At 52.6% G+C, this 11,694-nt stretch overlaps 1 protein-coding gene across 1 annotated transcript in view; it reads right to left on the bottom strand.

The window, feature by feature from the left end:
• Positions 1–11,694, bottom strand: part of FRMPD3 (FERM and PDZ domain containing 3) — a 58,167-nt gene that overhangs the window by 5,812 nt on the left and 40,661 nt on the right. Inside the window, exons 15-16 of the mRNA XM_068157522.1 lie at positions 4,513–4,657; positions 177–998 (exon numbers count right to left, since the gene is read on the bottom strand). Of these exons, the coding sequence (XP_068013623.1) occupies positions 177–998; positions 4,513–4,657 (967 nt within the window). The remainder of the gene's footprint in view (positions 1–176; positions 999–4,512; positions 4,658–11,694) is intronic.

Here is an 11,694-nt window from a genome sequence, read left to right as displayed (position 1 = left end):
AAGACTCCTTCAGCCACTGCCAGGGAGAGGAATCCCACCTCAGCTTCTTAGGAATCTTCCGAGCAGCGGCTTGGCTGTTGCCACACCTTAGTTTTTACTAGAAGCTGCTCCACGAGCACGTACCACGGGGCAGGAAAGCTACGAGGGAAAAAGGAAAGTCACAGCGGCTGAAATACCTGCTGTCTGCTGTGGTGGGGGGTGCGGACAATCCTCGGAAGCAGCCAGGGCTTCCAGGGCCTGCAGGGTGGACACCAGGGCATCGTCCAGCTCCTGGGCATGGTCTCGGACCGTCCGCGGCTGCACGCTGTCTATCAGCGTGACAGGGATCTCGTCGTAGAGGATGCTGCAGAGGTGCCGGCCCTGCTCCTGGCTCTGCGCGGCCGCCCGGCGCTTGGGGTCGTCCTCGTCGGAGCTGTTGTCTCGGAAGCCGGGAGGCGGGGCGGCGATGGCAGGGAGCAAGGACGTGGTCTCGTCTTCTTCCTCGTCGCTCCCAGGAGGGGGAAGCGACATCAAGTCTACCATGTTGTCCCGGCCGCTGCCGGCCTTGCCCCCCTTGCTGGAGGCCAGGCGGCTCTTGATCTTGGCTCGGCAGGACTCGCAGTAGAAGTGCGAGCCGTCGGTCCACAGGTGGGTGTCTATGGTGTGTGCCCTGGCCCTGCTCAGGTGCCTGTCTCGGTCAAGACCATCTGGGTCGTACTCCTTAGCTGTCCCGTTGTAGCCTTGGCCAGAGCTTTTGGAAGTGGGGTCAGATTTGGTCCTGGGACGAGTTTCCTCAAAAAAAATCAGGTTTTCATTGATATCCGTCCTGCTTTCCCTTTCCTTCCTCTGCTCTCGCATATGCAGGTAGCAAAAGCTGATGAGCTCCGAGTCCGCAGCCCTGGCGGCCTGAGCCCCGGCTGCTCCGGCACTGGCGGCAGAGCCATCCACCAAGCCACTCTCCTTCCTTCCCCCGTGCCCCGCTGCAGCAGGCTGCTGGAGGTTGTGTGCGTTGAGGTGATCTAAACCAAAACCACAACAGGCAAGTTAGACAGCAGCACCCGGGAGGAGGAGGGGGGAGAGAGCATGGGCAAGCTCCTGATCACCCTGCAGAAGCCCCCCACGTGCTCTCTGTTCTCCAGCCCTTGTGTGATCCTTGTGGCACAGCCAGGCAACCTGGCTGGTGTGTGGGCAGAATGTCTTCTGCACACCACTGGGCCCATCTGCCAGTAATGAGTGCAGGAAGAAAGGTCCTGGTCACAGAATCAGAGAATGGTTTGGCTTGGAAGGCACCTTCAGAGGTTTAGTGCACCCCCCCTGGAATGAGCAGAGACATCTTCAACTAGATTGCTCAGAGCCCAGTCCAGCCTGGCTTTGAATGTTTCCAGGCATGGAGCATCTCCAACCTCTCTGGGAAACGTCTTCCAGTGTTTCACCGCCCTCGGTGTAAAAATGCCTTCTTTGTATGTACTCAGCTCCTACCCTCTTCTAGTTTCAAACCATCACCCCTCATCTTGGTGCAGAAGGCTCTTCAAGGGCTCTTCAGGGTGACATGCAATGCAGCTTGTCTGACTCTAAGTGACAGACAACACCCCAGTCCCTTGCCCCTCACTGCCTACAGTCCATGCATCGTTCCTGCCTGCCTGCCAGGTTCAGGCTAGCTCCAACAGAGCCCTCTGCTCCTGCTGTCAACCCTGAGGCAGCCTCCCCTTGCTCCCTTCTGCAAGGCAAGCAGCTGAAATATTGCCTGACCTTCTGGCCAGTGGTCCAGCCCTCAGGAGGGGCATCTGTCTGCATTAGAGGGTGAATGGTGCAGCTGTGCTGACAGGGACTGCCAGGGGAGATGCAGGCTCCATCTTACCAAGTATAAATTAAATTACATAAATCCTAATTAAATTCATTAGTCCAACAAATTGAACAATTTGTCTTCCCAAACACATGCTTGCATTACCCTGTTCATCACCTGCAGTGCTAAAATCCCAATCAAAACACATCTCCCATTAGTGGACATGGGAGAGATGGCAGCTGTGTGAATGGAGGATGTGTTCAGCAGCAGGCTGGGGTAGCATGGACTGAAGCAGAGGCTTTCCCAAAGCCAAACACCTCTGATAGGTCATGCTAGCAGCCTGCCCTTCTTAGACAGCCTCACTGGCTGCCCATGCCAAACCAGGGCTTGCTGCTGAATGGGGCAAAACCCCTAAAGTCCATAATCCAACTGCTGGATGCTCTGGGTGAGGAGATCCTGACACAGGGTTGAGAGCAACCAAGGTCACTGAGCTGCTTGGCTGAGGACGGTTGTTGGTGTGAGCGGGGAGAGTGAACTGCCTGTGCAGCTTCAGCATGTCATAACCCTTCCTGTGGAGGGCAAGGATCTGGCATGCAGCTCTGCAGGGAGAGATGGATCTGACAACATCCAGACAGCCTGCATTCCTAAAAATGCCTGCAGTTCAGTGGGAGGTTTCAATGGGGCACAGGGCAGATGGATGTGCACCTCCTCTAGGCAAACAGCATGAGCCAGGGCCTGATTTTACATTGCAGATCCTGGCACAGCCTGTCTGCAGCCTGGGAAGTCAAAGCCTGGGCTAACTTGACTCATCCCAGTAAGGCTTTCTTATCATTCCTGCAGGGATGTGCTAATGATCAGCAGTCCTTGCTCCCTGTGATCTGCCCAGCTCCTGACAGCTCAGCCTGCAGCCAGAGAGAGACCAGGACCTTGTTTCCTCAATACACACTAAAATTCACTCCTCTGAAGGATGTCTGACTGGCTGGGATGAGTGTACTAGAGCTACAGGGAAACTATTTCCCTCTGCTGGCCAGAGAGGTTTTCACTGCACCCTTGAGGATAGGCCAGGCCATCTAGTAAGAGACTAGCTCTTTGGCATGAAGAGTGCTCCATCACTCTCCTACCTGCACTGTGATTTCCTCTGACACTCACTCCAGCCCTGTTGGCTTCTTGAGACTGACAAGAGAAAGCTCTAGTACCCTGCTTTTGGCAGAGATTTGGACCATGCCCATTGTGGTAGTTTTGGCAAAGTCTCCTAGAGGAAATATCCCTCAGGGTCATCACTGTTGCCAGAGTGGGTGAAAGCACCACCTTTACATGCTGAAACAAACCCTGAGTGACCACTAACTCTGGGAGCTGCCAACCTCCCTCCAAGCCCTTGGGGGTGTCCTGGATGCTCTCCACTCCCTACCACATTCTTTGGGCTCCCCACAGCTGTGTACCCCACCTGTCCCTGTAGCACATCACAGGGTGACATGATCCAGGGAAGGACCACTCTGCTGATTGCCAGTTAAGGTGGAAACACTGACAGCAAAATGTGACTCAATGTGTTTCTGCAGGGCAGAGAGCACAGAGGCAGCTGTCATTAAGAGGTGCAAGCGAAGAACTGAAAGGAAACCATGTGTGTATCTTTGCACTAACATCACTTACAAGGTCCTTCCCTACATTCATAGAGGTTGCCACAGATATTTTCCTGCTGCCTCTTCTGAGTGTGTCCTCCCACATGTGCTAAGTCCATGCCTGGGTGCTTTCCTCAGACCTCAGAGGCACCAAGTCCTTCCCCAAGGACCAGGCTAGCTCTTGGTACCCCTCTCACCTCTCTCAGTGAATCCCACCTTGAGGAGGCAGTTTTGGCACCAGCTAACCTGAAGTTTTGCCACACCTCTCTGGAGCTGCACTGTTACCTGGGAGGTCTGGTGGCAACCTTCCATAGTCAGCTGGATTGGTGTTTTGCCCATCTCCAGGCACTGTTCCTGCATTCTATATTTCCCTATGCAAAAGACACTCAATGTGAACACCTGCATGCACCAGCACCACCTTTGCTCGTGGTTGGCTTGTGTTTGAAATCACTCTTGAGAATCATCAATCATCCTGAGAGTGACTCACACCTGTAATCCACCCTCAAGGCACAGAGCATTGGTGCCTGGTGGGCAGAATCTGTCTCTATCTGTTCTGGTCTCCTGCTGTGCCCAGACCAGCCCTCTGCTCCCTCCATCAGGCTGGGCACCTGAAAAATTGGGACACCAAAGTTTCCTTCCTGATGTGCAGAGCAGCTGTGCTTGCAGAGCTGTCCCTGCTGCACAGCACCCCACTGATGAAGGCAGCAGCATCCAAAGGCAGCAGGAGCAGAGTCCCTGGTTAAGTGCAGACACTCACATTGGTCTCTGGAGTGAGACTGTCAGCCAAGAAGCGTGTGCTGCATCCCTGCAACGATGCCCAGGCTCTTCTGTGAGGACCCAGCATTTAGCTGGCAGCATTGGAGGTCTTTTCAAACAGCACCTCCAGGATCTGCTCAAGGAGCTGCTGGAACAACATCTGCAGTGTTTAGGGCCCAGGATGACACCACAAGTTACAGATTATCCCAAATGAGGATTTGTCTCCTCATTGAACAGGGGTTCTGCTGGTGCTGCAAGGGGGAATGGGAACAGAGGGGAGGTGCTGGAGAACCCCCTTGGTATTGCTGCAGAGCTCTGGGCAGAGGGAGGAGGAGGCTGGGGAATGGGCTCACATGGAAAGCAGAGGCTGAAACATACCTGCCTTGATAATCTGGGGTGGGGGTGGCTGGCAGGGGGCCCTGGAGAATATCATCTTCTTGGAGTCCACCAGGAGACGGCAGTACCCTGCAATCAGGCAGGCGAAGTTGGTGGCTTCAGGCCACTCCATCAGCAGCACCAGGGGCTGGAAGGCAAAAGAGGCAAAGCCCATGAGCCCAAGCCATGCACCTCAGGTGACATGGGACCAGTGCTCCAAGAGGGTTGTGCTGCAGCCCTGCACTGGTGTAACTGGTGAGCTGGCTGACACTTTTAGCACCCAGCCAGGAAAACACAGGCAGGTGCAGGTCCTTGCTCCTGATCACCCAGCAGATCGCTGTGCACAAGGGAGAGCCCTGCTGCAGCTGGGACTTCTGCTTGCTGCCTCTCCTGAAGATGATGACAGAGCTGGAGCCCTGCAGGGCACAGCCTGTGAATAGCAGGGCTGCCCATGCAGCTGGCTTCTGGTGGTGTTACCTGCATGCCAACGTTCTAAGCCTACCTGCAAGCACCAACTTCACCACGAGGCCCTGGGGAACCAAGGGGATGTGTGGAGCCTCCAGCTGCCAGCCCCTGTGTTTCACTGCAGGCCGCCCTTCAAATAAGACATCTGCTTCCAGCAAGATGTAGAAGGGGGCAAAACTGCTTTACAGGCTCTCCCAGCCACCACTCCCTCTGAGCCTGTGGATCTTATTTAAGTCTAACCCTTCAGAAAATTAAATTTGTGCCTAGGAGCAGATGGTGTCTTCTTTTTTAGGAGAGCATTTATTTGCACGCTAAAAAAGGTCTTTGCTTTAGAGAGAAGGGAAAATCAGTTGTGATCTGTGTGCCACTTAACACCTCACTCTGCAATCTAGTGGCAGACACCATGACTCCCCAGCTGCCTGACTCCTGGCTTGTCCCAGGGAGAAGGTTAGGTAGCCTGGAGAAGCTGTTGGGGTGGGATCCACTTTTACCTGCCCAGCAGGGCCCCAGGCAGTGCTAGGATCTGGCTGGGCAGAGCAGCCTGCACTAGCACAGCTCAGTCAAGTGGTCCGTGCTTGTGAGCCCCCAGCACTGCTCAAGGTGCATTTGTGACAGAGAATAGAATAGAACAGAATAGAATAGAATAGAATAGAATAGAACAGAATAGAACAGAACAGAACAGAACAGAATAGAACAGAATTAACCAGATTGGAAAAGACCTTTGAGATCATCAAGTCCAACCTATCACCCAACACCATCTAATCAACTACACCATGGCACCAAGCACCCCACCCAGTCTCTTCCTAAACACCTCCAGTGATGGTGACTCCACCACCTCCCTGGGCAGCCCATTCCAATGGCCAATCTCTCTTTCTATGAAGAACTTCTTCCTAGCATCCATCCTAGTTAATGCATGGCAGCTCCAGCCATCATCTACCCCCTGTACAAAGCACATCTACCTACAGGACCTTGGTACCCAGCCACAGGGCTTATCTGAGGCAACTTGGGGCTCTTTAACTGCTGCTGTGGCTTGAGCTGCCCATCCAGCCATGCTTGGGCTCCTGCACACTGACAGTCCTCCAGGACTCAGACCTCGTTTTCCACATCCAGGGCAAAACCAACCTGTTTTAAAACCCACTTAAGCTTATGCAGTGTGAAAAGCATTGAGGTTATTTTGGTTTTCTTGTTTTATAACCACAGAAGGCTCCTGGTTCCCACTGACCAGCTCTGTGCTCTGCTCAACACTTGCATTTTTAAGCCACCTGGCGAAGGAAGTGCCAGCCTGACAGCACATCACCCCCTGGACCCTACAATGCAGTAAACCAGGGTGTGAAACCATCAGCCCCAAGCCAAGCCAGCCTCTGGTAGGGGTCAATTCCTCCTAGGGCCAGGGTTAAGAAGTTCCCTCTTTGTCTGCTGTGCAGGAAGGGAAATAGCAAGTAGTAACCTGATGTGGAAGAGAAATAACCTGACAAATGAATGCCCTCTTCTGAGAGGCTCTCTCCCTGCCCCCTTGACAAGGTTTTTCCTGCCTCATAGAAAAGGAATCTGAGATGACACACATCAAAGGGAAAGTATCAAGATAGAAAGGAGAGAAGAAATTCTCTCATAGCTTGAAGGAAGCAGCATTGAGGGGTGGTGGGGTGGTGGTGACACCTCTTAGCCCAGCTCCAGTCTTGACATAAGTGATGAAAGGGAACCATGTGTTCCAGTTCTGACATATGAAGCATCCTTAAAAGGAGTGCCTTCCACACAGGGCTAAGCCTTCCTGGGGTTTTCAGGCTATCTGTTGAATAAAGAGAGATGGAAGCATTCCCTTCTCCCTTAGGAAGCAGCAAGGGTTTGACTGCTAGCAACAAGAAAGGGAGCAAACACCCAGGGGAGGGAGGCCGTGGCTGCTGAGTAGCCACTATCTGGAGATTACATGAAGAGGCCAAGGGGGGTTGAGAATTCCCTTTCCAAAGGAAAACTAGGGGAATAGCTTCCACCATGTGTAAATCACACACCAAAGATCCACAGCCAGCTCTTGGAGACACCAAGGCTGAGTGGCACAGTCATGGACGGACCTTCACTGCCTCCCCGTCCCTGCTTGCTGTCCAGTCCCCCAGCTGGGTACCAGCATCTTTGAGAGCCAGCCCTGTTTCCATCTTTTCTAACTTCTGTTTCAGGATGTTCCCAGCCATCCAGAGATGGGACTGGAGGTTCCTGCTGGCAAGAAGCAGCCCCTGGATCAGTTCTCCTGCAGGGAGACAAGATCACCTCAAGTGGTGTTTCTTGCCCACAGATAAAATGCACACAGTGCACCAAGATGCCTGTGGTGGGTTTCTAGGCACAGCCTCAAAGAACCACAATGCCCTGAGCTCCCTGCCAGGTCTGAGCCAGCCCAGACTCCAGGCTGGCTTCTAGCAATCGGTGCATGGCATGCTGGGGTTAATTGCAGCTCTCTCCTCTAAAAGAGGAACCTTAATAGAGCTTCTGGAGGGGTATAAGAAACGGGAGGGTTCTTTTCCAATTACCAAGCATTCAAGTATTGTTATTAGGGATTAAATCACTTCAGGGGCAGCTTGAAGCCATCCACGGAGCTCCTCCTGGCCCAGAGACCAGCACTGCAGGGGTTCTATGGCCTGCTGATGGATTCTTGGCTGTTTGAAAAGACAGTGGACCTCAACAAAGCTCTTCCAGTCAAGCTGTGTGTGTCCTCTGGCTTCGGTGGCTTCTCTGCTGCTGCCTAACAGCGGTCTGGCTGTAACCCTCTCTCATGTGGGGTTACACGGCTGAATCTCTTCCACCCACTTAGGTAATTTTGCTGAGATTGCAGCAGCTCAGCTGCCTAAATACGCTTGGACCCTGCTGCCACACCTCCCTGAAAGTGACAAACAGATCTGAAAGCAATTTGTTTTGCCAGCAGCAGCCTTGTTTCCCTGGGCAGTCAGGCTACCAAGAGGAGGCATCAAGGATGGCAGCTAGCAGAAATGTTATTTTTAGGCATCAACAGTTTTGGTCACCCTGCTCCATGCAGGCAAAGCAAATGAGGTCTCACAGAGACAGCCAGGCACAGGTGAGCTGAGCAAAGGTTGGCTTTCTGAACTGCTCTATGAACACTGTTCAGCTAATGTTACTAAGGGGTTTAGATGGTAGATTCAGGGCAGTTTTGCAGAGAGAGGCTCTAAGTAACAGCAGCACAAGACTGTAGACTGTGCCTGGGGCTTCCTTGTGATACCTCTGTCTTGTGGTGAAAGGCACTGACCTTTCTGTTCCTTTGTAAACACCCTGCAAGGAGCAGTGAGGGCTTGTGTCTGTGGTCAGCATTAGCCTAGTCCCCAAGGAGCTGTGCCTCATGTAACACCCCTGCCTCCCCCTGCAAGTTTTTCAGCTCACTACTCAGTGACAGCAGACCTGACAAAAAGGCAGCAACCTGGAGGAGTGTGAATCTTCATCAGTTTTCCAAACCTGGTGGTGCAGTAGAGCAGAGAGCCTTCTGTGAGCAGCTGGAAGGCAGATAAGGAGGCAGCAGGAGCAGAACTGCTGTTTGGAGTGTGTGAAGGGAATTTTATGGCCAAGGTTATGCTAGAGGATCTTAACAGTCCTCATATTGAAATGAATTCATGATCCAGTCCCTCTAAGACCTGCTCCTGGCCCCGCTGGCATGGAGTTTTTTGGAAGCAGCCACAAAATGCAGTACCTCTCTCCCAGCTGTTCCTCAGGAGATGGGGACAAGTTATCCACTGGGATAATTCTCTGGTTATCTTCCCTCAGTGCACTGATGACATGTCTCCTGCAACCAGCCCTTCCTCTTCCTCCTCCTTGCTGGCACGTTCTTGGTGTAACAGAATCAGGAGCTGATGGCCCCAGGGGCTCTGCTCCCCTGGGATGCCAGAGCAGAAATGCCCATTTGATCTCTGTCAGGGCAGCAGCACTTTGAGGGTGAAAGCAAACTTCCTGAGATAATCCCACTGCTCTAAAACTGCCAAGCATCAGATTCCCAGGGGGATGCACAGCTAAAGGTTCAGCTCTGACCTGCAATTTGCCAACGGGAGAAGGAACACATTTTCAAGAGAAAGTTCTTCCTACATCTAAGTGCAAAATACCAGCCTGAAATTATTGATGCTCTGATCTTCCCCTCACACTGGCTTTCTAGACTTTTCTAGTCCTAATGAGAAAAGGAATAGAATAGAATAGAATAGACCAGACCAGGTTGGAAGAGACCTTCAAGATCATCAAGTCCAACCTATCATCCAACAACATCTAATCAACTAAACCATGTAACCAAGCACCCTATGAAGTCTTCTTCTGAACACCTCCAGTGATGGTGACTCCACCACCTCCCCAGGCAGCACATTCCAATGGGCAATCATTCTCTCTGTGTAAAACTTCCTCCTAACCTCCAGCCTAAACCTCCCCTGGCACAGCCTGAGACTGCATCCTCTTGTTCTGGTGCAGGTTGCCTGGGAGAAGAGACCAACCTCTGCCTGTCTACAACCTCCCTTAAGGTAGTTGTAGAGAGCAAGAAGGTCACCCCTGAGTCTCCTCTTCTCCAGGCTAAGCAACCCCAGCTCCCTCAGCCTTTCCTCACAGGGCTGTGCTCTAAACCCCTCCCCAGTTTTTTTGCCCTTCTCTGGACACCTTCCAGCAACTCAACATCTTCCTAAACTGAGGAGCCCAGAACTGGACACAGGACTCAAGGTGTGGCCTAACCAGGGCTGAGCACAGGGGCAGAATGACCTCCCTGCTCCTGCTGGCCACACTGTTCCTGATGCAGGCCAGGATGCCATTGGCCCTCCTGGCTGCCTGGGCACACTGCAGGCTCATGTTCAGCCTACCATCAACCAGCACCCCGAGGTCCCTCTCTGCCTGGCTGCTCTCCAGCCACTCTGACCCCAGTCTGTAGCACTGCCTGGGGTTGTTGTGGCCAATGTACAGAACCCGGCACTTGGATGTGTTCAATCTCATACCGTTGGATTCTGCAAGGACATTCTTCCCCCTCCCCCCTCCCCCTTGAAATTTCCTGCTTGGCAACCAGTTTCTCTGGAAAAGCAAAACAAAACACATTTGCACTGGATATGAGAGAGGAGTTTTCCCATTAGCTTATTAAGGATGTACTGCTGCTCTTATTACTCCCTGCCTTTAAATCAAACCTCCTTCTGGAGGCTATTCTCTTGTTCAGACAAAGGTGAAGGCTTCACAAAGGAATGTCTGAAGGGAATTTTATGGCCAAGGTTGTGCTGGGGGATCTTAACAGTCCTCATATTTAAATGAATTTATGAGCCAATCTGCGTGTGCTATAACCCTTAAGCCTCTGTGCATTGCCTTTTCATCTCTCCCCTTTATCATGGACTTTGGGTCTTACTTTGCTTCCTTTAATGCAGTGCAGCAGAAAGGTTGGGGATGAAATTTGCATCCCTCATGTCCCCTGGTTTCACCTGAGGCGCTCTGCTAAGTTTATATTTAATAATATAGGCATCCAGGCCTAACGAGACAGCAGTCAATTTTTCACTTGTACATTGACCTTTCCTTCCTTCCCTTTAAGCATTATTAACTCAGCTCTATCGATACCAGGCTGCTTGTGATTAGGCCCATTATTTCCCAGCTGTTGATCAATAAGCCTCCTGCCTTTGTTAGCAGCAGACCCGCGGGTTTCTGCAGCAGCAGCTCCTTCCTTCAGGTCTGAGCAGCTGAACACCAGCCCTCTGCCCTGCAGGGCCCCACAAAATGTTGGGAGTGGATGGACAGCTACCTCTCTAGGCTGAAAGCCTGATGGTATCACAGTAGTATCAGTCTGTCTTCTCCTCTTTGCTGTGATGGTGGTGCTGTGTCCCAGGGAAGGTGCAGGTCCAGTCCGCACCTCCTCGTCACGGTGCAGCTGCCAGCTACTCAAAGGGCTCAAGGTCTTTGCTGTGGATTTCTAATCACCAAAGCCTGCTGGTGCTTTTGACATCCTCCACGTTTCCTGGTTCTGGAGGCAACTTCTCAGGACTCCTAAGGTTGCAGCATCACCCGGCTGCGCTCGCAGCACTGGGTGCCTGAGGTCTGCTTGTTGGTTGTTTGGGTTTTTGTTTGCTTGTTCTAACAAACAAACAAATCAAATTTGGCTTTGCAGGCTTGGAAACTAATCCTCTCCACATGCTGTCTGACTCTTGTGTATCCTGGCTGGCTCACGTGCTCCTGGCTGGCTCCTGTCCTGGGTGCTGCGGATGGCACTGGGGCTGGCTCCACGCGCTGGGATGTGCTTTGCTTTACATCCTGCTAGAAAGGTTCTGTGAGGGGGGGAAACCTCATCTACCACTCTCACCCCAGGTACTGAGCCAAAAGAAGTCTCAATCCCTCCCTGTCCCCCATGAGATAAGTGTTTCAGAGGGGCTTAATGCAAATAAAGACGAGTTTCAGCTTAGGGAACCAGAGCCTTTAGGTCCATCAGCACTCCAAAGCCTCGCTCTTCATGTAGAAGAAATCCGGTGGGTTTCAGCCATTGCTTGCACAAGTGAGAGTAATGCTGGCTTCCCCTGCCCTCATCAGTGTGATGGAGTCCCCCCACCATTTTCAGGCTACCATTTGGCACCAGCCTTGGCACTCCCAGCCCTGCCACACTCTGCTGGGGGAAGTGCCACTGGCCTCAGGGCCAGCTGTGGTCACACCAGCAGCTGCCGCTGCCAGCTCTGGCACAGAGGTGCCGAGGCAAAGGGGTCACCATCCCATCACCAGTGAGAAGGAGGGGCAGGTGGC

The sequence above is a fragment of the Melanerpes formicivorus genome, unplaced genomic scaffold, assembly GCF_026170545.1.
Source record: "Melanerpes formicivorus ecotype bairdi unplaced genomic scaffold, bMelFor1.0.p_v2 SCAF_37, whole genome shotgun sequence".
Lineage (NCBI taxonomy): Eukaryota > Metazoa > Chordata > Aves > Piciformes > Picidae > Melanerpes > Melanerpes formicivorus.
Note: the sequence above shows the minus strand (reverse complement) of the source record. Positions and strands in the feature narration are given on the sequence as shown.